The 27,015-nt window shown below is 38.6% G+C and overlaps 2 protein-coding genes across 3 annotated transcripts in view; one reads left to right on the top strand and one right to left on the bottom strand.

Annotated features, from left to right (window-relative positions):
- The window catches only part of LOC127529743 (craniofacial development protein 2-like), a 928,907-nt gene that overhangs the window by 342,515 nt on the left and 559,377 nt on the right, over positions 1-27,015 (top strand). The gene's annotated exons all lie outside the window — the stretch shown is intronic.
- LOC114662104 (FERM domain-containing protein 7) overlaps positions 1-27,015 on the bottom strand; it is a 250,094-nt gene that overhangs the window by 177,679 nt on the left and 45,400 nt on the right. Inside the window, exons 3-4 of one of the 2 annotated variants that reach the window (XM_051934369.1) lie at positions 1,812-1,913; positions 246-248 (exon numbers count right to left, since the gene is read on the bottom strand). The exons of the other annotated variant lie outside the window; for it this stretch is intronic. Of the exons in view, the coding sequence (XP_051790329.1) occupies positions 246-248; positions 1,812-1,913 (105 nt within the window). The remainder of the gene's footprint in view (positions 1-245; positions 249-1,811; positions 1,914-27,015) is intronic. 2 annotated transcript variants of the gene reach the window in all.

Below are 27,015 nucleotides of genomic sequence, written 5' to 3'. Positions count from 1 at the left end.
TGTTCTTAGCACTTTCTTTTTACCTGTGCCCTCTCTACCTCCCCATCATAGGGCGAAATATTTTTTACAAATAGATAGGCTATACAAATCAGTTGCCTCTATCTGCCATTTGTAAAATTTAAATTGAAGGGAATAAATCTAACCATATTTTTTCTACACCAGCTTTTCATTACCAGTGCCACCCATTAGTTTATACTGCAGGGGCAAACACCTTGTACAGATATACGTTCATTACTAAAGTCAACATACTAATGCACTTTTGTAGAATTTATTCAGATGTGTTTTGCAAATAATGTAGCACATTTTTCTTTTACTGTTTAGTGTCCTTATTGGGAGGGCTGGACGATAAAAACAGTTTTCAAAGTTAGGGCTAGGCTATTGAAATGAGGTGTTTTTTTTTTTTGTCCAGAAAAAAAATTGAAAAACAACATTATCAAATCTTATGATAATAATTGTAGACTAACATTTGTAACATTCATTTTAAAATAAAACTAAGTTTTTCACATAGAAAAAAGAATGGAATGAGGTATGTAATACCCTGCCAGGGCAAAAGGGGGCACCATCAATAACAGTACCATCTGTTTTCCCCTCTGCAGGTCTGAGAAAGCCACACTGAGGGCACCTAAGCCCTGCCCACTACCGTCAAAGCCCAGCCTGTTCCAGTCACAACAATATAAATCCAAGTGCTCCTGGAGCATGGCATCTTAGTCTTAGGATAGCATGACGAGCTCCATCTGACATGGACCTGCTCAAGAGAGCCGAATCTTAAGACAAGGCACTTAGGCCCAGAGGGCAATTAATACTCCTTTCTTTTGTTGCACCAACACAAGCCCATTTTTTTTCTGTTTTTTGGACAGCTGCAGTAAACGGGGTAGAACGGCTGGCGTCCCATCTTTTCTTTGGGACTCCTTTGCCTCCTCTTCCCTTTATAATATATAGTAAATATAAATAACTCCTTGAATGGAAAGTGATCTAATGAAATTATTTTAGTAGCACAGAATATACATGGAATGAAAGTAGATGATTACTCTTTCAATAACTTTCTTTTATGCAGTTTAAATAGCAGTTTAGAAGCTCCTTTCAGGAGAAGAATCATAGAAGAGCAGCACACTAAAATGAAACTTTCAGTAGCATATGTGTGAACTCCTCTTGTTAGCCAAATGAATATTTTGTTTTCTTATTATATTTTGAAGTTAACAAAGTTATTCTTTTGATTAAAAGAACAACAGAATGCTTGCTTAGGGAGTGGCTTATCTTCATGCAGCAGGAGTACACAGTATGAGGTACTGTAATACAAAAACTGTCCAGTAGTTTCTTTAGACCTTATTCAAAATGTAATAAACAGGTTAACTAATATTGCAATGCTAATGGTGTAAATATCTGTATATGCATTACAAAAAGATGTCAAAAACAACCTACATGGCCTACCAAACTGTGCCCAGTTTTATTGGGTTCATAAAGTAATGCTGGGTTACCTCAGATGCTAAACAAATTAAGAAGATGGTTCCAGATCTTTATGGTTCAGTTTTAGAAATACATTTACGGAGCAAATATTTGGAGAGATTTTACAATAGGGTACATGTGTGTTTTTTTTTACCTTAGCAGCAGAATAATGCAACAATACATATTTAATTTCTTTAAATTGTTATTACTCAGAAAAGGAGTTATGTAATAAAAGTTATGGTATATGTACTGGTGTGAAGAAAAAAAGAAAAGCTAAAAGCTAAATGTTTTTAAAAAGTTACACCATTCTAACCAGCCAGGAAGGTTTTGTTCATATATTGTAAAAAAAAGAAAAGTTTGAAACTTACATTTCCACTGTGATTCTTGAACTCAAGGCCAAAATATTCTTTTTCTAAAAGTTTCAAATGACAACACACTTTGCTGTAGAAGTCCTTTCCTAAAATGGTTGGCTAAAAAAAACAAAAAAAAAAAAAACAATCAGAATAAATTACTCGTATCAAACAAACTATGGAGTATGGGACTATGTAATATGTGACTATTGCTCACAAATCAGTTTATATGATCCCTGAAAATAGTTGATCAAACAAAAGGTTGGTGATTCAACCATTACTATTTTGGAGACTCAGAAGGCTCGATGCATAGAAACAAAATTGGCACAGTTAAACTTTAAACCCTGCACACTGCTTTAGATCTTGAAGCTTTTTTCTACTCTTTCATTTGCATCCTCGGTATCAACTGTGGTAAAAATGATGGATACACAAACTACAGATCAACCCATTACTGAGGCAAGAATGATTTTACTTCTAGATGAGCTCCACAAATCTATATATACTGATGTTAAGAAATCGATTATGGTGCTTAAAAAGAGATATAGCAGATACTGCAGAATTCTGAATGAATTCTGCATAAGAAGGCAAACATTTTTGAAGGCTTATAATGAAATTGTAATGGTTTCTAATGAAATGTAAGACACAATAAGCAGACTGTATGGTAAGATTGCTAATCTGGAAGGTCAGAACAATGTCTATGACATGTCAACAGTACGATATCTCATCTTTGAAATACAGTGATCCCTCGCTATATCGCGCTTCGCCTTTCGCGGCTTCACTCTATCGCGGATTTTATATGTAAGCATATTTAAATATATATCACGGATTTTTTGCTGGTTCGCGGATTTCTGAGGACAATGGGTCTTTTAATTTCTGGTACATGCTTCCTCAGTTGGTTTGCCCAGTTGATTTCATACAAGAGACGCTATTGGCAGATGGCTGAGAAGCTACCCAACATACTTTTCTCTCTCTCTTGCACTGACTTTCTCTGATCCTGACGTAGGGGGTGTGAGCAGGGGGGCTGTTCGCACACCTAGACGATACGGACGCTCGTCTAAAAATGCTGAAAGATTATCTTCATGTTGCTACCTTCTGTGTGCAGCTGCTTCCTGAAATGACATGCTGCACGGTGCTTTGCATACTTAAAAGCTCAAAGGGCACGTATTGATTTTTGCTTGTTTGTTTTTCTTTGTCTCTCTCTGTCCCTGCTCCTGACGGAGGGGGTGTGAGCTGCCGCCTTCAACAGCTTTGTACCGGCGGTGCTTCGCATACTTAAAAGCCAAACAGCCCTGTTGATTTTTGACTGCTTGCTTTGTCCTCTCTCTCTCTCCTGACGCGCACTCCTTTGAAAAGGAAGATATGTTTGCATTCTTTTAATTGTGAGACAGAACTGTCATCTCTGTCTTGTCATGGAGCACAGTTTAAACTTTTGAAAAAGAGACAAATGTTTGTTTGCAGTGTTTGAATAACGTTCCTGTCTCTCAACAACCTCCTGTGTTTCTGCGCAAATCTGTGACCCAAGCATGACAATATAAAAATAACCATATAAACATATGGTTTCTACTTCGCGGATTTTCTTATTTCGCGGGTGGCTCTGGAACGCAACCCCCGCGATGGAGGAGGGATTACTGTATTCACACTTATCCTTATTTGCTATCAAACCATATTAATGTAATCTATACTGCAAAAAAAAAATTACTGGAACACTTTATCATCACAGTCTTACACCAAATCAGTTATGTTTCAGGGATATCAATCTGTCCAGTTCGGAAGGCTTGATCTTGGAGACCCTGGCCAGCTGGTTGCCTACACCTTGCTGAGTTTTCTACAGTAGCTGGGAATAGTGAAGATGTTTTTCCAAGGATGCGAAAACAACTCTGTGATATAGAGGGATCCGATTAGCCCTTACTAAAGGCCCCACACCCTTCACAGAATCCCTTGAGGAACACGTCATACGCCTTCTCTAAGTTCACAAAACACATTTAGACTGATTGGGCATACTCCCATGCCCCCTCCAAGATCCTCGTGAGGATAAAGAGCTGGTCCCTTGTTCCGCAGTCTGAATGGAATCCACATTGTTCCTTCTGGATCTGAGGTTCCACAACTTTTTCCCATTTTCTAGTACCCTAGCATAAGCATTTCCAGGGAGGCTGATGAGTGTGATCACCTTGTTCTGCCACTCCATGGACGTTGACAGCCCAACAATGTCCAGAGCCTTTAACATTTCTGAGTGAATCTTGGGTCCTTGCCACTGCAGAGGTGTACCTCAGTGACCTCCTGCAGGGAAATGGGCATTGATCCCCCATCTGTGCCCCCCTCCACCGAGGGTGTGTCTGTCAGGATCTGGAGCCCCTCAAAATGTTCCTTCAGCTGCCAGAATGCATCTGCTATCTGCCAGACTGCATCTGCTATCCACCAGTGGGTCCATGGACTGCTGCCTCAAGAGGAACCTATGACCGTCAGGCTGTAGCTCTTGGCAGCTGCTGCAACAATAGATCCCTTGAATAAGCCCATTCTGACTCTTTGTCTCTAGTCTCTTCTGGGATGCCGGAAAAACTGTTTGAGAGGCTGGAGTTGAATGTGTTCTAGACAGTGGCCTACCCCAGATATTCCTAGTCTACTCTCACTACTTTGTTGGGATTCCCAGTTCTGTTCAAGTGCATCCCACATCATCCAAGCCAACTCATCAACAGGTGGTGATCAGTTGACAGCTTTGCCCCTCTCTTCACCAAGTGTCCAATACATAAGGCTGCAAATCTTATGATACAATTATGAAATCTATCATAGATCTTTGGCTCTGGTACCAAATGTAGTTATGAGCCACCTTATATTCGCACATTATGTTTGTTAAGGACAAACCATGCTTAGCACAGAAGTCCAATAACAAAACACAGCTTGTGTTTAGATTAGGGAAGACATTCCTCCCAATCACACCTCTCCTGGTGTTTCCATCTTTACCCACATTGGTGTTGAAATTGTAGAACTATGAAGTCCCCAGCTGGGATCTATTCCTGGAGCCCCTACAAGCACTCCAAGGAAGCTTGGTACTCCATACTGTCATATGGTGCATAAGCACATATGGCAGTCAGAGTCCTCCATTCCGTAAGACTTCAGTTGCACATAAGCACCACTCTCATTCTAAAGGAGAAACTCCAACATGGCATCGACCACGCAACATTTGAGAGGTTTGGTTTTCAGAACCAAGTGAGTGGATCTAGGTCCTCACTTCTCCTCATCCACCAATTCTGATTCCTTCCCTCAAGAGAGGTGACATTCCATGGCCCTACAGTCAGTTAATGTGAGTGGGTTCCTGTCCACCCAGGCTTCTGCCTTAGACTGCTGCCCAGGTTACATTTATCCAGGAGAAGGTCCCAGTAACCCCGTATCAGATGGGGTACTCTTTTCAAATTTATGTGTCTGAATTATTAGGGGCATTTGAATCCATCTATGCCTGACCCCACACCTGGAACCAATTTGCCTTGGGAGGCCCTACAATGTGCTTCTGAACACAAACCTCTCCACCATGATAAGCTGGAGATTCTTGTAGAGGTTGCTACTATAACTCTGGATGTTATTAGTGATGAAGAGTTTCCTCTCTTTAGTTTACTCTATCATTGATCTATGTAACTTCTATGTTTTGACTTTTCCTTTAATTAATTAATGTTTTGGGTAACAGCAATAAATAATTGAAATAATATTATTGCTATAAAATAACCATGCAATTTTGATAATGTGTGATCAATATTTCATTATGTAATGTTATAATGTTACAGTTCAAATTTCCTTTGTACGGTTGCTTGCTTTCCCTTTAATAAAATTCACTTAAAAAAATACCAACCATGAACAGGATGCCTTTCACAAACAGACAGTTTAATGTTACTATCCAGGTTAACTGGGAAAGCTTTTGAATGGCATTGGAAACCAGAGAATATCTGCAGAACATATGTGCAGACCAATGTGTATTGAGTGAAATAAGGCAGCACACTACACAGAGGTATATTTCGGTTTGATTGATTAACCTAATTTATATTAAAAAATTGATCTAGGATGTTCCCCATCAACATTCCAACACCAGTTATGCCTCTAAAATAGATGTGCCAGCAGCATTGTTTGATAGATAGGACCCAACGCTGGAATGAACGCCAGTCCATCGGCATGTGCATACACTCAATTTAGAGTCACCAATCATCTCAACCTACACATCCTAATGGATGTGGAAAGCTCTGCAGTCTCATTTCTCTGAGTTCTAATTTCAATCTGCAGAAGTATCCTCTGTCCAGAGTTTGGACGTTCTTCATGTGGGTTTCTCCAGTTTCTTCCCCCATTAAAAAGCTTCACATTTAGGGTTGGTTTCTGACTTTCAGCCCATGTTGATGTCTCCCGCACTGAACTGCTTTATAAAGGCTAATAAATTAATGTGTGAGCAATGACACTCTAAGATGTTTAACTGAAACAATCTGAGACAAGGTAACTTTGCACTACGCCTCCATAAGTCATCTAATAGAACAGGAGCAACAACATAAATAATCATCTTAACTGTGAGCCCATTTTTAATTTTATATTTACCTCATGTATAGAAAAAAATAATTTTGCATATATGGGATAGTATTATTTATTTAATGTCATGCAAGCTTTATTCAAGTGAAATACACGGGTTCAGACATGTTATTTTATTTAAAAAAAAATCTCGCCCTCTTCTTGCAGTTATATCTATTCCAGTTTCCTTCCACCTGTATTTATGATGGCTACCAATTTATATAATAAATTCATATTCATTCATATTTTGTTGGAGGTGCGCGTATCGTGTGTCAGCACATAGTAGGGTCCAGTGTTAAGTTTTTTTTCTTATAGTATGTACAAATGTGGCCATAGGGATAAAAACATATTTCTAAGTACATTTGCTATGCAAACTTTTTAACCACATGTAAGTGGCCAGTTCTGTTGGCTCTTTCACAAAAATTTAATGCAAACAGTTCAGGTTAAATTTACTGTCACAAATACAGACTTTCAGTGAAATACATACTTACATGTATGATGAATTTTGCAACATAGGCAATGTTAAAAATAACAAGTTCAATAGACTTAAAGAAGCTCAGACCATGGTGAACCACAGATTTGTAGTCTATGCCCTATTCTTATAATTCTCAGCATTCTATTTTCCCAGCATTTGCATTTTGTGTTTATTTTTGAAATTCAGTCACCTGTGACTTTTATTTGGTATTGGACTCAAGCATTTTCTCAGTTCTATTGTGAGTAAGCCAGCAGCAAAAATGGCCAGGAAGGTGATGACCTTTGTCGAGAAAGGTGTCACTTCAGGATGTAATAAAAGCAGGAAATTAATTTGATTAAATTAATTAATTTGAATCTGTGAGCAGCATATAATTTACTACATTTAAAAAAAGTAAGAGAAGCTTAATATAGATTATTCTGCTGTTTGTGCACCAAAAACTAAGATGATGGTGTCTCAAGTGCATGATAAGGCTCTACTAAAACTGGAAAGTCAAGTCAAGTCAAGTTGGGGAGCATGCACTGATACAGTGCGTTGCCTCACCCACTATACATCGAAACAACTCGGGATCCCAGTTGGCAACCCCCCAGGCAAACACACGGTCCAGTCCTACCCTCCAGAAATGACCCTCTATCTGCCGCAGCCAGGTGTTACGTGGGCGACCCCTTGGCCTGGTCCATCCACTTGGGTCCCCAACAATGAGGATCTTATGAGCTGGATCACCCTCAGGGAAACGTGCCACATGGCCGTAGTGCCATAACTGATGACCCCTCACAATGCAGGTAGTGTGCCTCATTCGGGACTCCATGAGCAACCGTTCATTCGACACAAAGTCAAACCAATGGTACCCAAGGATTTTCCAGAGAGACACAGTACTAAAGAAGTCCAGTCTTCATCTCAGGTCACTGGATAGCCACCATGTCTCACAACCATACTTACTATATAGTAAGACAGGAAGCATCAGGACTCTAAAGACTTGGACCTTCATCCTTTTCCATAGATATCGGGACCGCCACACACCCCTTTCCAGCAACCTCATGACTCCCCATGCTCTCCCAATCCGTCTACTGACTTCACAGGAAGAGTCACCAGAGACATGAATGTCACTGCCAAGGTAAGCAAACCTCTCAACAAGGTCAACACTCTCTCTGCAAACAGACACACTGCTGATGGCTGTGCCCAAGAGGTCATTAAAGGCCTGGATCTTGCTTTTTATGCAGGACACTCACAAGCCCAGACACTCAGACTCCTCGCTCAGTCTCTCGAGCGCACCGATCAGAGCCTCCATTGACTCCACAAAGATCACAGCTTCGTCAGCAAAGTCAAGATCCGTGAATATTTCTTCACCAACAGATGCCCCACAGCCACTGGACCCCACGATCTTGCCCAACACCCAGTCCATACAAGCATTGAACAGAGTAGGAGCAAGAACACACCCCTGATGAACCCCAGAATCAACTGGGAAAAACGAAGAGGTCCTGCCTCCACTCTGCACAGCACTCACAGTACCAGTGTACAGGCCAGCGATGATATCCATCAACCTCCGGGGGAATCCCACGAACACTCAGGATGTCCCACAAGGCAGCTCGATCAACTAAGTCGAACGCTTGCGAAATTCGACAAAGGCTGCAATGAAACTCTGCTAATATTCGCGTTTGCACTGTATGAGAACCCTCAGTGCCAGGATGCGATCGATGGTAGACTTCTTAGGTATAAAACCAGACTGTTCTGATCCCTGGTAGGTGAGCAAGTGATCACAGATCACTGGCGGAGAATCTTACCTAGTCCCTTAACACAAACTCCATAGCTAAGAAAACCCAGCAGCGTCTCTACTTCCTGCAAAGGCTGAGGAAAGCTCATTTCCCAAAGCCCATCCTTACCACCTTCTACAGAGGGGCTATTGAAAACATCCTGAGCAACTGTATCACTGTCTGGTTTGGGAAATGCAACATGGATTGCAAGACCCTGCAGCTTAGAGTGAGGACAGCTGAGAAGATTATTGGAGTCTCTTACTTCCATTACAGGCATGCACACCACACTTTTCATCCACAAAGTCACAAGTATTGTGAAGGATCCGACACACCCATCACATAAACTATTCACTCTTCTTCCATCTGGAAAAAGGTATCAAAGCATTTTGACCTTTATTACCAGAATGTGTAATAGTTTCTTCCCTTAAGCCATAAGATTCCGAAAGACTGAGAAAGTAGAACGATAACACACATACACCTTCCCACTCATCTAGATCATATCTTTATATTTATGATTATATTTATTATTATAGTGTTACTGTTACTTCCAGTGTCATGTTTATATCTGTTCCTTCTATTAAGATATCGTCATTTTTTGGCACAACATGTTACTTTTTTGCACCGTTAGATACCATAAATGTGTATTGTTTAGCACTGCACTTTCTTCGTTTTTACGACTGTTTGTCTGCACTGTCTTGCAATGTTTCTACATGCTTGCACACATGAACTTTACGTTGTTTATGTGTAGTCTTGTATTGCATGTAGCACCGTGGTCCTGGAGGATTGCTGTATCATTTCACTATGTACTGCACTAACTATGTATGTTGACTTGACTTGACTTGACTTGAGTATAACTAGTCTGTGCTCACATTTATATTTCTGGTTGTTTGCATGCATAATAAAATGTTAGAATTCATAAATAGAAAATTCCTCAGAAATTTTCCAGAAAAGATTTTCACATGAAATTCATTTTACACAGTATCTTCTGGAATCTGATTTTTTTTTACTTTGGTGGTGCACTAGGTAGTGCTTTTGCACATCAGCTCTATAAAATTAACTGAATCCCAGTCAAGCCTCTCTTTCTCTGTATGAAAATAAAATGTTCTTCTTATACAATATGTCAGTGTGGGTGTTTCTTTTACAGAGTAACCTTCTCTGATTTCTTCCTGAACATATGCAGGCCTGGTTAACTGGCATCACTTATTGTGAGGTCTGGAAGGAGACAAATAAGCAATACTCCATTACTCATAACTACTTTAGCACCCATACTTGTCTTTGAGGTGAGGACATGTGCTTGAGTGTGCTCTATTATTACAATAATCTAGACAAGAACAGGCCATTCAGCCCAAAACCCAAAAAAGCTTACCGTTCATATACACATAATTCTTCTAAAAAAAAAATCAAGTCTAGCTTTAAAAGTCCCTGAAGCCCTACTATCTACCACACTACCTGGTAGTTTATTCCATGTTTGCATGGTTCCCTAAGTAAAGAAAAACTTCAGAATGTTTGTGTGAAATTTACCTTTAACAAGTTTCCAATGTGTCCCTGTGTTCTGGTTGAACTCGTTTTAAAACAACAGTACACTGTTCTAATTCCCTTCATAATTTTAAACATGTCTACTCTTAATTTTCTTTTACTTAAACTGAAAAGGCAGAGCTCTTTTAAACTCTCCTCATAATTCATGCCCTGTTGCCCAGGGGTCAGCCTAATTGCTCTTCTCTGGACTTTTTCTAGGGCTACTATGTTCTTTTTGTAGCCTGGAGACCGAAACTGTACGCAATACTCCAAATAAGGCCTCACCAGTGTGTTATAAAGCTTGAGGATAACCTCCTTAGACTTGTACTCTTCACTTTGTTCTATATAACCTAACATTCTGTTAACCTTCATAATTATTTCCTAGGTGTAATACTTAACCAGCTTACTGTATATTTATATATATTAAAAATAGCAATGGCCCGAACACCACTCTTAACATCAGCCAATTCTCATAAGGTTCCTTACACCATAGCCCTCTGCTTCCTGTGTCTGAGCCAATTTTACATCCATTTACAAACAATACCCTGAACTCACACTTCTTTTAGTTTGATACCCAACATCTCACATGCCACCTTATTCAAATGCTTTCTGAAAGTCAAGATAAATAATATCATATCCTCCATTTTGCTTATATCCTTTTGTTCCTTCCTCATAGAATTCCAGCAAGTTGGTAAAACATGTCCTCCTTCTTCTGAACCCATGCTGACTGTTCAGAAAAACTCTTCCTCTTGGCCATGCAGTGCTCAGTTTACTTGTGATGCATGTTAAACTTACTGGCCTATAGTTACTTGGATCTAGCTGGTCACCCTTTTTATATAATGTGCTAATATTTGCCATTTTGCAGTCCTTTGGAATTTCCCCGGTGCACATCCATCCATCCACCCATTATCCAACTCGCTATATCCTAACTACAGGGTCACGGGGGTCTGCAGGAGCAAATCCCATCCAAAACAGGGTGCAAGGCATGAAACAAATCAAGAGCAGGGCGCCAGCCCACCGCAGCCCCCGTGCACAATGACTTCCTAAAAATATGCATCATTCTGCAACACAGTCTTGAGAGCAGTAGTGTAACATGTTAAAAATAATGTGTATTATGTAGTTTGATTAATTTTTAAAGAATATGCAACCTTACTAAATTCTTATTTTCATCCATCCATCCATCCTCTTCTGCTTATCCGAGATCAGGTCGCGGGGACAGCAGCTTGAGCAGAGATGCCCAGACTTCCCTCTCCCTGGCCACTTCTACTACCTCTTCCGGGGGAATTCTGAGGCGTTCCCAGGCCACCCGAGAGACATAGTCCCTCCAGCGTGTCTTGGGTCTTCCCCGGGGCCTCCTACCGGTCAGATGTGCCCGGAACACCTCACCAGGGAGGCGTCCAGGAGGCATCCTAATCAGATGCCCGAGCCACTTCACCTGACTCCTCTCGATGCGGAGAAGCAGTGGCTCTACTCTGAGCTCCTCCCGGGTGACCAAGCTTCTCACCCTAACTTTAAGGGAAAGCCCAGACATCCTGCGGAGGAAACTCATTTCAGCCACTTGTATTTGTGATCTTGTTCTTTTGGTCACTACCCATAGCCCATAGATGAGGGTAGGAACATAGATCAACTTATTTTATTGTACTAAAAATATCTGCATTATTTTCTGATTTTTGGGGACCAATGTTGATGTTTAACTCTTTTTTACACAGATCAATGACATCAGAGTGTTTTCCTAGAAATCCAAAATACATGCACATGTAAAAGTGGATTATTGAGAAATCAAATTTCTGATTTAATTGTGTTATTTCACCTTAACCTGATTATTTGTGTGCATGTAAACACACTTATTTTATTTTTTCAAAGACACTTTTAAACACAGGTGGAAAGAGTACAAAAACATTACAATGAAATAGAAGTATTATTATTAAAACAAATAATTACTTAAGTAAAGGTATATGATGAGAACATACAAGTAGATGTAAAAAAGTGTGGTCTGAAAACATTAGTCAAGTAAAAGTAAAATTTAGTTTTCCTTGGAAGAATAATAACCTACCTTAGTAAATATTTCAAATATCTATGCTGTACACTGGAAAACATGAGTAAAATATACAGTGCATGGCAATGCAACAGACTTAATTTATTAAAAAGAATATTAATGACATAGCAAATTGTATATGACAATTAAATTTCATACCTAGTTAAACAGTGCTTGCAACGTTTATGTAATAAACATGTGCAAGAAAATCTAAGCAAACCCCACAGCAACCTTGCTAATTTCAAACTTTATTATTTTATACTTCTAACAAATGCATGATAAAGAAATAATCAAAATGATCCCTACATATGAGTTAACAATGTACTATAGACTGTAGCTATCAGTTAAGAGAGCAAAGACTTAAGTAGGGCCTTATGATTTCCGCAATGCAGAAAACATGGATGGAATCACAGTATTAACACATAAAAATGGATTTTAGATTTAAAAACGGAAATGTGTGGAATTTAGAGACTGAAGGGGCAACTGTTACAAAACTTCCCAGTAAATAAAACAATTGAATAATCAGTAATTCTGTCATTCAGATACTATTTTCTAGTTTGTTGTTTTTCAAGCGAACACAATTCTTCGTAGAAATCCAGTCATGCCTCTATCTGTTTGTGTGCATGTTTCCTGCATGCTTTCTCGTTAAAGGCAAGCAAATTACCTAGCTGCACAAGATAAAAATGTTGAAATGAGCAGTATCAGATACCCTAACTATGTTGAAAAAACTAAGAAACACGAGCTTAACTGCAAAATTGAGGGCACAACAATATCCAGGTGACTTTTATGAATCTGGGCAACAACTTTTCTGCAATGACCACGTCAAATCTAAAACCCATCTCAAGAACAAGGAGAAATTAAGATCAAAAAGTGTTCCGCTTCAGGTAACAATACAGGAAATAACAAAATCGTCAAATGCAAGACGTCAGTTTGTGGAGGTCTTTGTGGCCATGTGATTCAGACATACAGCTCGAAAAAATGACAAAGATGTGTCCTTTCTTTAGTAAGCATTGTAAACAAGGAGGCACGCTGCCAGAAAATGAGAGCATTCTTCGTCAAACTCATTTGCCCCATGTCTTTGAACAACATATGTTATAGTTGATGAAACCATTGATAGCCGAGACCACATAGTTCTCAGCATAGTGATAGGTGAGTAAACATTTGGCTGTACGATATTTATGGATTTAATAAACGTTTTGCCTGGCGGTGACAAGGCATGCAAGGTCCACATTTGACTCTTCCATTATAAACGCGGCACCAACAAACCTGGGCAGAAAAGCAGGCTTGTCCTCAGATGCAAGAGCCCTTAAAAGTGGGTCTCTCTTTCTTTTTTTCTGTTTAATTCCCAGAATTAGTGTGTTGCAGATTAGTTCTTTTTGCTTTGTAATTAATTATTTTAAGATATGCAGTAGATGAAACTACAGATGAAATAATGCACATTTTCAATCTATAAACATTTAAAGTTTCAGAATCATTAGAAATAATTTACATAATTACAATTACAGGTACTGAAGACCAGTACTTTTTGGGAATTGTTGTCTTTATGGAGAGCAGCAACCATTCCAACTTTTCACAGACAGTCCCTTTACAACAACCAGCTGTATCTTAATGATATTTTAGCAGCGGTTACCTACAATGCATCATACTGTCTGAAAGCATACCAGGAAGGGGTTATTTCTAACAGTGTACATTCAACCTGCTTGTGTCATGTCATTAGTTTGGTGGAAGAGACCTGGCAGCAGTATAAATATTTTGATGAGGCTGCATCACTAGTGCCTTCTTCAAGAAGTCTGCCAGGAACCCCGAGGCAAGAAACACCAGCTGGAATAGCTGGTTCAAATCAGTAGGGTACCTTGCTGAACAAATTCACCGCTACAAAAAGTTATTTCTGGCCAAGAACACATCAGATCAGGCTGTAACAAATATCCTAGACCCTAAAACTGAAGTTAGACTTCATCTCAGAAGGATGTATCAAACTAGTAACACCTTTTACAATTTTGGAGGGCACTCACTGTCCTACTGCAGTCTCAGCATACAACATCATGGAATATCTAGACTAGTGTGCTGTTTCATTAAAAGGAATGTAAAGTGCCATTGCATTATTGTTTGTTTTTTTGTAGCTATTGCTACTTACACTAAAAAAAAATCAGAATCAAGTAAAAATAAAACAATGAAAATGATGAAACAATGAAAAAATAAAATGGATTCCATTGGGCCCTACTTAAGAGGAGGAGAGAAAAAGAAAACGCTTACAATTTTGTAAATAAAGTGCAGTAGCAGACACAAGAAGATAAATGGTACTGCTATCTAAATAGCTTTTGAAACATTTTGACTTTGGGCTAGTGCAATCTGCACAAAGCTCAAAGCACTAGGACATAGCAGCACATTTTAAAAACCATAAACCACAACTAAGGTGTTGTTTCTGAAAATCAAAATAGAACACAGATTAACAAAGTACTGTAACATTTTTATAGTCGTGCCTTACTCCAAATACATGAAAAGAAAAAAAAAAACATATGCAGACAGTTGATGTAGGAGTTTTCTTAAACCAAACGAGTTTGGTTGATAAGTTCTTGCTGATTAGAAGTACTTAGAATTTGGTGTTACTTGTCTCTAAGTATGTGCTTAGATGAATACAGCACTGTGTTAGCTACTGTTTATGTGTGTTGTCAGTATAACGTTGCTTATTCGGAAGAGCTTTATTTTGTTTGCTTTAGTTAAGAGAATGCATCTGTTGCCATTAGCATTCTATATGTCCAATTCTTCATAACTGCTGTGACAGGTAGGCGATATACACTAGCCATCACAATTATCAGTGAGGAGTTTTTTTGCCACACTGACGGAAGCCAATGTATTGCTCAAAAGGTGAGTCCAAAAGCTCTGCAAGTGCCCATATTCCTATACAGTGTCATGCATGTGCTCATTAGAGACAGCTTAACAGCTTTGGTGATGACAATTACCTGTTGGACCAGGGATTGGTATACTAATGTCATCTCTTCTCCTCAGCCTGACGAAAAGAAGATTGACATCCACTCCATCTCTGACATTACTTTTTTGTCCATCCACCTGGGCTCTTCCCTTCTTGCCTTATTACCTAACAACCCGGAAATCAGACATCTTGAGGCAGTTCTTACAAAGGCGTTCCTGCAATTGTTGAATGTTTGTTTATGTTGCTTTAAACCTTCCAGTTATAAGGAGGGGTCATTAAGGTGGGACCCCAACTCTTTATCATTTTTTATGTCTTGTTTAGCAGTGGCAGGATTTTGCTGGAAAATGACCGAACAGCAAGACCTGAACACCATTATTGAGATCATGAAAGCAGAGCTCTAATCCTCAAGTGGAGCGGGACGGCCTTGCAGTGCAAGCAATGGAAACACTCCCTTCGCAATCCACCCAGATCAAACAAGTCATCAGCTCTGAGCCTACCGTGAGACAGAGCCCACAGCAAAGTCCAAGGAGAGATACACACTTCTCTTCTGCTGTTTCAAAGTGGGAAGACCGGGAACATAATTCCCCTCTGCCCATGACTCAATGAGTTGAATGACTTTTTTAAATAGTAAATAAAATCATTTGCAGAAAATACAAAGAATTACCAGATTCCAACACTTTTAAGGAAGCCTGACACTTTTTTAAAGCCTGAATCTGGATATTCTGAGACTAAGTCTTTAACTTTCTCAAATAAGATAGCTGATATCAAACTGTAGGTTTTGCTTTCATTCTTCTGCAGATTGTTCAGTAAAATTACAAGCTGGTGTTCAGTCACATTTACTTTTGGGCAGTGTCTGCTACCTTTGCAAATTATTCTGGGGTTAAACCCAAAAGCAAAAGTTTCTGTGGTTCTAGTAACTTAAGGTCTTTTTCAACATTTTGTATGGCTAAATCAATTCCATGCATGATGTCTTGGAAACATTTTACTGTGTTGATATCCTCAGCAGAGAAGAAGAGAAACTGCTGAGAGTTTTGTATTCTGAGGTGCAGAAGTTAATTCAAAGATTGCTCATGATTTTTTTTTTGTTTGTGGTTGCCGTTAAGAAGCCATGCAAAGATTGGTTTATGCTTTTCTTCTGCTTTTTTCTCCTATACAGGAGCAAAAGCAGCTGAGTGTTTGCAGGAGCAATTGAAAAAGTTAACTTCTTACTTGTAATTGTATTTGTTATTTATTTTCAAACTAGCGTTGGCAAGGCATGAGCAGTACGAAATAGTAGGTGACTCCGGCAACTCTGTAAGTACAATATTGGCATCATAGCAGCAACATTAACATTGATTCCTTACTGGGGAAAAAAGTTAAGGCAAATAAACAACAATTGGATAGAGCACCTATAGCACTCATACAGTCAAGTGTTAACACTCCTAGAAAAGCAGGGACAAGCATATTCATAAGTAAGAAATCATTCTTTTTAAGTACAGGAAGGCAGCTGACTTTAAAACAGTTAGGAGAGCCTCTCCACTGTATGTGGGCAGGCGGCAAGCTTTAAGGTGCAGATCAGGCACAAAGGACTGTATAAGCAGACAAGGCAATAAGAAATTAACTAGCAGCAGATATTCAGTAAGTGAGTTTTTCTTAGTAAGAAGGAAGAAGTGTGTAAATAATGTAATAGTATGAATAGTTTGTAGTGGTCAGGAAATTAAAGCAATAGTGTAAGGGTCTGCGGTGGGTTGGCACCCTGCCCGGGATTGGTTCTTGCCTTGTGCCCTGTGTTGGCTGGGATTGGCTCCAGCAGAACCCCGTGACCCTGTGTTCGGATTCAGCGGGTTGGAAAATGGATGGATGGATAGTGTAAGGGTTCATTAATATGAAGGAACACGAATGGTGTTAATGGAGAGGTTTTAAATAAGGAATAAGAGGGGCACAAATTTAGGAGAATAAACAGAGAAAAGTAAAGTTAACCTCATAGCAGGACAAACAGCAGGTAGAGATTATTACAGGAACTTAAGTAATGGTTCCTTAACTGTAACTGTAACTGTAATGGTTCCTTAATCAATTTTTTGGCTTATTTATTAGGTTTAACATTTAACTTAACTTTTTTATTTATTAAAATTAAAGAAATAAAGTTGTTTAAACAATCCAGAGTTAAATGTTAACAATAATCCCAGTGCAATGCCAAGTCTTCTTGAATTTTGGACTTTATGGAGGAGCCAGTCTTCTATGAGAGCTACATCTGCAGGAGATGCTAGCTTGAGCTCTGAGTTGCTGTTAACTGAAGGAGGAGTTGGCTGGCATTCATTATAAAAGAAAATTGGAGGACCTGGCACAAGTGTCCTTTAGAGAGATAGTGCACACTCCTAAAGTAGCACAGGAGGAGATTCCAGACAAGACATGTAGCGATTGGTAGGTCATTGTCACATTTTATCTGTATAATGTAATAAACATATTTTACTGCATTTCATCTTAAAAATGATATCGTCATCATATATAAATACACGCTCTATAAAGTGGCTCAGGTTGTGCAATATTATAGCTGTATCGCAAGTTTACAGTGAGGTAATTGTACTAGTAGGTACAAACAGTTCTACAAGGAGCACTTGATGGACTGATTGATTGCGTTTATAGTTCTTGGGATGAAACTGTTTCTGAACCGCGAGGTCTGTACAGGAAAGGCTCTGAAGCATTTGCCGTAGGCGAGCAGTTTCAATAGGCAGCATGGCTGAGGTAGCGTGTGCTAGATGCTGTATACCGATAATACACTTTCCGATCAGCTGCTGTAGAGCTATGATTCCACACTCAGATACAGTGATATAAATACTTTGAGTGGTGCAGTGAGAGTAATATGGAAAAAGATGATCCGCTGTGGCAACCCCTAACGGGAGCAGCTGAAAGAAGAAGAAGAAGAAGGTGAAGTGAGAGTAACAACGCTAAAGCAGCTATGGTATTTGGAATAGTTTGGCCATTCCATGGACCATTATATTGTTATGGGTTAATTACAATCAGATGCCTTAAACTAATAAATGATATGCGGTTAATTTCAGTGTATTTGATAAAGCTGCATCAGGGATGTGGATCTAAAAAAGAAAGGGAAACCACATAGGAACAAAAGCACTGCTTTCACGCTGGGTACCGCCAATTTGCAAAACCGAGTGGAGAACTTGCGTACGCCAGGGTTTGAGCTAGCGTGAAAATGTGTGTGGCTTTACACCAAGTTTAGATTTTGTACATCACAATTTGAGCGTGGGAACAGGAGTATGCAACATTTTTGTACGCACTGTTTATATAAGAGGTTCCTGGACATCTTTTTACGTGGACAGCTCCTGCTTTCAGGATCATTTAGGAATGCATGCAGGCTTTGCTGCAGTACAGTAACGTACTCTGGACCATTTTATCACAATACTAGCCAAACGTTGTCCCCAACTTTGCTCAGCTCAGTTAGTGGAGCTTAAAGCTCTTACCGCTGCTTGTAAAATGGCTTAAAGTCAACAGACCAACATTTTTAGAGATGCTCATAGTGTCTGTCATCTGTTTTGAGCATTATAGGAACAGATGGGCTTTAAGAAAACTGATGAATCACTAATACAACACTTAATAATAATAATAAAAATTCTTTACATTTATATAGCGCTTTTCTCACTTGAATCAGATTATTGCATTCATGAATGAAATGATGCTATCTTCTAAACTTGCCATTGTTAAGTGGCAGTCATATAAAAAAGGAAATGAGTACATAATCAAAGGGAACAATGTTGCTAATGAAGATGCTAAGTTTCTGGTGGCCATACATCAATACTTGCTCCACTTTTGGTTATTAAGCACGACAGTTTGAACAGAATGTCTGGCTCCAAAGGGATGCAAAAGCAATTGTTGCAAAGTCTGGCATCCATATGAGCACATGCTTGTTGCTCCTACATTACTGATGGATTTTAACCATTGTGCAAGAGGAAAGGTATTAAAGAAAATTAAAAATCAAGGTTTCTGATCACCATATTTAAAAATGATAGTGGTTGATTCTTTGAGTAAGTGGGTGTGCAAAATAATGTGAGAAAACATTCCAGTGCCCAAGGGCCCATTTAAACACTAAACTCTAAGATGCCCAGTACCGTCCCAACAAGGGTTCAAAAATGTTTTCAAAACAAATCGTTCACCATACACCATTCATCATACAGGTGAACTACGTCACACACCAACACAAACAATACCTCATTTTCAAACGATACTGTTACAGTATATACAGTTAACTTTTAATCTGGTATGAAATCATATGTGGGGTGTGTCATAAACCATAAGCAAAAAAAAAAAACACTCTAACTGAGCAAAAGTCCACCAGGGGCCAAAAACCGGTGAAACCATCACACCGTTTATCTGAACCTTCACATGTTCTCGTATATAACTTCACAAAGCAAATATATACAAGTGACATATCTGTACTAACAGCAGATTCTCCTGATCAAAACAAACCCAAACTCGTCTCTGTGTAATGTCCTAATCTTTAGAAATCCTCCATAAACAGAAACAAAGGTGGCCATAGCTGGTACGAACCATCTGGTGCTTCTGGGGAATGGCTCTTGCTCATTGGGTCATAACAAATCAAACTTCATATCATTGCTGAAACTGTTTTGTTTTTCAAATGGCATGTCACACGGCCACGTTTGAACAAAGGAAGCCACCCAACTCAGCATAATGGCCTCCTGTCTCACTGTGCACATCTGAATTTTCATGTGTTCTCGCATATAAGCAAATATACACAACTTGTATATCAAAATTTACAGTAGATTCTCCTGAACAAAACAATCCCAACCAGATTACTCTGTGGTGGACCAATCAAGAGTTATCCTCTGCAAAATAACACCTGGGAACAGCAAGCTGGCATAAGCAGGCTGGCATCAGCAAGCTGGAGTTTCTGGGCCTGGTGGCTCTGACTCAGTGGGTCATGCCATCGCAAGCTTTATACCATTGCCCACATTTGAAAAAAAAAAGCCAAAGGTTAGCAAAATAAATGAAAATGTGCGATAGTGTGTGTGTGCGTGCTTGTGTGTACATACAGTATATAATAAAGGTGTGTGTGAGTATGTGAGAAATTATTTATATTTTATATAAATATTGTATATTATTTTATATAAACTATTGCTGTAACTATTCATTTTTGTGTTACCAACATGAAACGTTAGACAGGTACAGTTGACATGTCTGGGAACACCTGGAGTTAAAAAACTTTAACTTGTACATGAGATACACTGTATAATAAGCAAAAATTTGAAAAAAGCACCTATGTTTTTTGCTATTTTTGCAACATTTTCTAAGTAAAGGAAATTTAAATTTGCCACAAACACAAATTCTGTCACATTTGAGAAGTTATCTCTCAGGTTTTAGTGAAAAATTGACTAGCCTTACATTATACTTGAATAATACGGCTTTATTTTGGTATTCTCCCCTCAGGTGGAATATTGATGAAAAAGGTGGTATGGGTTAAAAACCTGGTTATAGATTATGTAGACATAATAAGGACAAAACTGGGAAAGAGGTATATGCTGGCAGTGATTGATCATGTTAGTAGATATATGGAGGCAGTGCCCTCTGAAGATCAGAGAGCAGGAACTGTGATTAAGTTTTTAACAAGAGAAGTTGTTCCCATATTTGGAACTCCGACAGAGATTAGCTCTGACAATGGATCAGAGTTTGTGCAGAAAATAGTAAAAAGTGTATTATAACAAATGGGGATTAAGCAGAGATTTTGATGTGTGCACTACCACTTGCTTTAATGTCTTAGCATAAATCCCCCAAAACCACCCCCACCGCCCCCCCCCCCCTTTGCTGACTAAGTAGAAAGCAGTACCACCTGGAATCACCTACACAAGATCTTCACGGTCACTAATTGTTCCAGAGCCCAGAAACCATGATGTTCCCAGTGAAAAGTGAAGAACCTTCTGAGTGGGTTACTGCACCAACTACTGAGGCTTTCCCAGGAAAGTGTACTTGAAAACAGATGGAAGTTGAATCAGAAAGCACAAAATGACTTAAAAATAAAAAATGGGCGAACTTTACACCCAAAGGATTAGGACATGAAAATTGTGTAGTATGTTCTCCAGTCCCCAACTTAGCTGCAGTAGTGATTTTTAACCCATATAATTATAAAGAATGTGCAAGTTATTATAGAGATACAGTAACTGTACAAGTAATACCAAAGTGCCAGGGACCATTTTGCTGTACAGAATGCTTGATGATAATGAGTACTTCCTTATTACAGCAGAATGGAAACAACTCTTGAAAGGGTACTCAGTGTCAAGAAATGGCTATAAATAAACTTCCACTGACCTTTAGAGTTGATTGGGAACAAAAGTATGAGTGCGGTATGAAGGGGAGTGAAAATTAGGTTTTTCTATAAAAATGTAAATTGACATGGCATTTGGATGCAGAAAATTGGACAGGGTATTATAAAAACAATGCTAGAGGAAAGTGACATTCACGTACAATGATACAGTGATAGATTTCAAAGACTGCAAACACCAGATGGCTCAAATGCCCCAGATATGGCAAGCCAAAAAGCAGAGATAGTAAGTGGCAGTTTTTTTCTGGTAATGGTGAGGTAACAAACTCTGGTCTGTGTTACCACAGAATTGGTCTGATATTTGTGCCACAGTATGACTCAGGCAGCAGTTTATCCTTGCTGGGCCAGCTAAGAATGTACAATCATTTTATAGAGTTTGAAGGGCATTTTAGACAGATCCCAACATTAAATTATATTCAATAGGTCAGCCTAGAGGAATTCTAGAGAAATTCAAACCCAGAAGTGAGATACGGACTGGAAAACATATTTGTATGGATAACTCCTAATAAGAATTCAGAGTGGATATACTATATTTATTATAACCAGCAATGCTTCATTAACTATATGGATAGTGCACTAAGTGAGTTGGGTGAACAGGTGCATGCCACCAGTAAAATGATATGGAAAAATAGACACGCTGTATATTATCAACTAGCTGAGAAAAAAGGGGACTGTCATAGGTTTGGGGATCAATGCTGCACATTTATTTCAAACAATATAGTTCCAGAAAAATCATTTACAACTGCTATTCATTGTTTTTAGAACATTAGAACAATCTAGATGACAGAAAACCATTCAGCACAACAAAGCTCTCCAGTGTTATCCACCTAATTCTTCTAAGAAAGCATCAAGTAGAGTTTTGAAAGTTCCTAAAGTCCTACTCTCTACCACACTACTTGGTAGCTTATTCCAAGTGTCTATGGTTCTCTGTGTAAAGAGAAACTTCCTAACGTTTGTGCAAAATTTACCTTTAACAAGTTTCCAACTGTGTCCTCTTGCTCTTGATGAATTCATTTTAAAATAACAGCCTTGATTCACTGTACTATTTCCCTTTATAATTTCAAACACTTCAGTCATGTCACCTCTTGATCTCCTTTTGCTTAAACTGAAAAGGCTCAGCTCTTTTAATCTTTCTTCATAATTCATTCCCTGTAGCCCTGGAATGACCCTAGTCGTTCTTCTCTGGACCTTTTCTAGCGCTGCTATGTCTTTTTTGTAGCCTGGAGAACAAAACTGTGCACAGTACTCTAGATGAGGCCTCACCAGTGTGCTATAAAGCTTGAGCATAATCTCCTTGGACTTTTACTCTACATACCGAGCTGTATAACCTAACTTTCTGTTAGCATTCTTAATGGCTTCTGAACACTGTCAAACAGTTGATAGGGTAGAGTCCACTGCGACTCCTAAATCCTTCTCATAAGGTGTACTCTTGATTTTCAGATGTCCCATTGTGTATTAAAACCTAACATTTTTACTTCCTATCTGCCACAAATCTGCCCAATCCTGTATACTGTCCAAATCCCTCTGTAATGATTTTATAGATTCCATTTTATCTGCCAATCCACCTATCTTGGTATCATCTGCAAACTTAACAAGCTCATACTTATATTCCTATCCAAATCATGTATATATATTAAAAATAGTAGTAGCCCTAGGACTGACCCCTGTGGAACACTACTCTTAACATCAGTTAATTCTGATAAGATCCCTTGCACCATCACTCATCACTCACTTCCTGTATCTGAGCTAATTCTTCTTCTTCTTTCGGCTGGTCCTGTTAGGGGTTGCCACAGCGGATCATCTTCTTCCATGTCGTTCTTTTTTCTGCATTTTGCTCTGTTACACCCACCGCCTACATGTCCTCTCTCACCACATCCATAAACCTTCTCTTAGGCCTTCCTTTTACCTGGCAGCTCTATTGTTAACATCCTTTTCCCAATATACCCAGCATCTCTCCTCTGCACATGTCCAAACCAACGCAATCTCGCCTCTCTGACTTTGTCTCCCAACCGTCCAACTTGAGCTGACCCTCTAATGTGCTCATTTCTAATCTTGTCCATCATCGTCTCTCATGTGGTACCTGACCAAATGCTTCTTGAAAGTCCAGATAAATAATATCATAAGATATGCTTTCATCATGCCCTTTTTTGCTTCCTCATAGAATTCCAGCATGTAAGTAAAACCTGATGTCCCCTTCTGAACCCATGTTGACTATTCAGTAAAACTTCTGTCCTTGCCATGTGCTGCTCAATCTTATCCTTAAGAATTCCTTCCATTAATTTTCCTGCAATGCATGTTAAGCTTACTGGCCTATAGTTACTTGGATCTGCTAGGTCACCTTTTTTATATTATGGGATAATATTTGCCATTTTCAAGTCCCTCAGAATTTCCCCAGTGTACAGTGACTTCATAAAAATACGTCTCAAGGGTTTAGTGTATATATGTACTCACTAACCCCCTTAGAAATTGAGGATAAATATTACCTGGTCCTGGAGATTTCTTTGATTTCAGCCTATTTAATCAGAACAGTACTTCTCCCTCTACTATTTCCAAATCAATCAGTACCTCCTTAGAAGTCCAATTTACCGGTGGGGGGTTATCTACTTTCTCACTTGTAAAGACCTCAGTAAAATGTTTATTTAGAGCATCTACTATTTCACTGTCTGTATTTTTTAATTCCCCTTTACTATTCCTGATGAACTTCACCTCCTCCTTGACTGTTCTTTTAGTACTAAAATACTGAAAGAATCACTTTGGCTCATCTTTCACCTTATCTACTATATTCTTCTCCAACTGTCTTTTAGCCTCCCTTTTATCCTTCTTAATGGATGCCCTCATGTTCTCATATGCCTTACAATTCACATTGCAGTTATTAGTCTTATACGCCTTATGCAGCTGTTTTTCCTTTGCAGCTTCTTTTTTAACTCTTTATTAACCCAATGCAGATTTTTTAAAATTTCCTATTAATTCCAAATATAGGTATGTACTTGTCCTGCATTACCTGTAAATCTAAACTCCTTAGACATTGTCACATTTGCTCAAAATTTGCCCTACCAAAGTTAAACTTAACAGTCTTAGTCTTTACATCCACACTCTTACAAAACACTAAGAACTGTATTATATTATGGTCACTTGACCTTAGTGGTCCAATCACCTCTACACCCTCAATTCTATCCTGATTATTACAATAAATTAAATCTAGACAGGCTTCACCATGTGTTGGTGCTTTACTGAGTTAAAAAAAACAGTCACTGATTACTTCCAAAAACTCCTACTCTTGTGCTCCACTATTTGCAAGGTTATCCAAGTTAATATTTGGTTAGTTAAAGTCCCCCATGACTATAATATCACTCTTTAAACAGGCCTTTATAATATTAATAAAAAAAGGTGTTGTGAAATTACTGTCTGCACTGGGCGGTCTATAACACACTCTTAAAATAAGGCGTCTTTGCCTAATGCTTTTCAGGTGAAGCCACATGTCTTCAATTAGATGGGGCTCATCATTCAACTTGAGGACTTGCTTTAAATATATGTTTCACATAAACAGTAACCCCACCATCGTTTCTGTTCCGTCTATCCTTCCTAAAAAATGTGTATCCCTCTATACGATGGTCATCCCCATCATTGCCTGCCCCTTTTCACTTTATACTGTATATATTACCATTCTGCTCTATACTAAACAAGAGTAACATCCTGTATCACTGCTGTGATACCCAAATTTACTTCCCGTTGCAATTGGGTGAAATTAATTCTGTGTCAAAAGCTTTTTAACTGCTTAGATGATATAAAACAGTGGATGGCACTTAACATCCTGCATTAAATGAGTCAAAAACTGAAGTCATTCTATTTGGTCCATACTGTTACACGAAACATTGTTAGCACATTGGGTCCACTTGTCTGGTACTTAAAGCCATGTGGTAAAAATCTCGGGGTGATCTTGGATTCAAATTTGAAATTTGACAAACAGATAAATGTTGTGGTAAAGAGGAGTTTTTTTTTTACCTCAGGGCGATCAGTAAAACTAAGTCATTTCTGTCATTCAATGACCTACAGAAGCTCATTCATGTTTTTGTTATGCCTCGTTTGGATTACTGTAATGCCCTGTATGTTGGGGTATCCCACACAACACTGTCTCGCCTGCAAATGGTGCAGAATGCAGCTGCTAGAGTTTTGACCAGCAGCAAATAAACAGATCACATCTCTCCACTGTTGGCTCCCAGGGTGAATTTTAAGATTTTAGTGTTTGCTTTTAAAGCTCTACATGGGTCAGCTCTACCGTACTTAGCTGATCTTATTGTTATATATTCATCAGCCAGACAGCTGAGATCTTCAGATCAGCTATTGCTTACTGTTCCATGTACACAGTTAAAGCTGAGGGGCGGTCTGGTCCTAAATTGTGCCACCTTTATTCACTTGCTTTTAGCTTGTGAGTTTCAGTGGTTACATCTTTCTATTTATATTTTTTATACTGTGTTCATCTTATGTATTTATTTTTATTTTACATAATTTTATATGTTATTTATGTTTGTGTGTTGGTATATGTGTTCATGTATGTATGAAGTTTTCTTTTTGTTTTTATTTATTTTATTTTATTATTCTTTATCTGGCTTTTACTTCATAATGTTACCTTTTTCTATGTAAAGCACTTTGGTCAGCATCTAGTTGTTTTAATATGCTATATATATAAATTAAAAAAGTAAACTACACTAAATAAAAACATTGTTATTTAGCCAGGTTTAATTATTTCTATAATATCATAATTATGCTCTGCTACATACAAATCCAACTCACTTGTTTTATTTTTGATACTTCTGTCATTAAGGCAAGCTATTTTTTATGTGTTACTCCTTTTACTTATACATTTAAATGTTGGGTTTGAATTTACATTTCTATGCATTTTTATTGTTACACTATTGTTTGTACAGTTCTAAACCTGGCCTGTCCTAAAGTCCCTGCCCCCCCACTCTCTAGTTTAAACAATCCTCAATTAACTAATTCCTATGCTTCCCCAATACATTGGTGCCCCTCCGGTTCAGATGTAACCAGTCATGGTGGAATATGTCCCATCTGTTCCAAAAGGAGTCCCAATGCCCCATAAACCTATACCTTTATTTCCTGCACCAAGATTTGAGCCACACTGTAGCTGCAAAAAATATAAGGTGTCATCAGGCATGGGTAAGACGCGTGTCAAAAGAATTCCAAGAGTTCGTTTTAACGGTTTTTAGTGAAAGTTAAAAGCGAATGATCCAAACAAGAATAAAAGAAAAAATATTTACACACCTAGAATAAAAGGCAAAAAAGGGAAAAATTAATCTTCTATAAACTTAGCTTTTCTTGAAAGACTTTAATATTTTTATACTTAAAGGTTCTTAATTTCTTCTGTCCTACTTAAAGGTTCTTAACTTCTTCTTTCCTACTTAAAGGTTCTTCTTCTGTACGCTTTACGTACGGCACAACACATAAATTAAGTGCTGTTAAGTACATATTTACTTCACGCACTCTAAAGGCTCGTAAGCCGGTTGGGCACATTAGCAAGTGCCCAGGCACGGTGACGTGCAATCACGGTTAAAAACCGTATGCCTCTACACCTTATACAACACAAGGCTGACACTAACTCACTGGAGAATAATGTTTACTCCAAGCTATTAGAAATGGCAAG

Source organism: Erpetoichthys calabaricus, chromosome 12, assembly GCF_900747795.2.
Source record: "Erpetoichthys calabaricus chromosome 12, fErpCal1.3, whole genome shotgun sequence".
Classification (NCBI taxonomy): Eukaryota; Metazoa; Chordata; class Cladistia; order Polypteriformes; family Polypteridae; genus Erpetoichthys; species Erpetoichthys calabaricus.
Note: the sequence above shows the minus strand (reverse complement) of the source record. Positions and strands in the feature narration are given on the sequence as shown.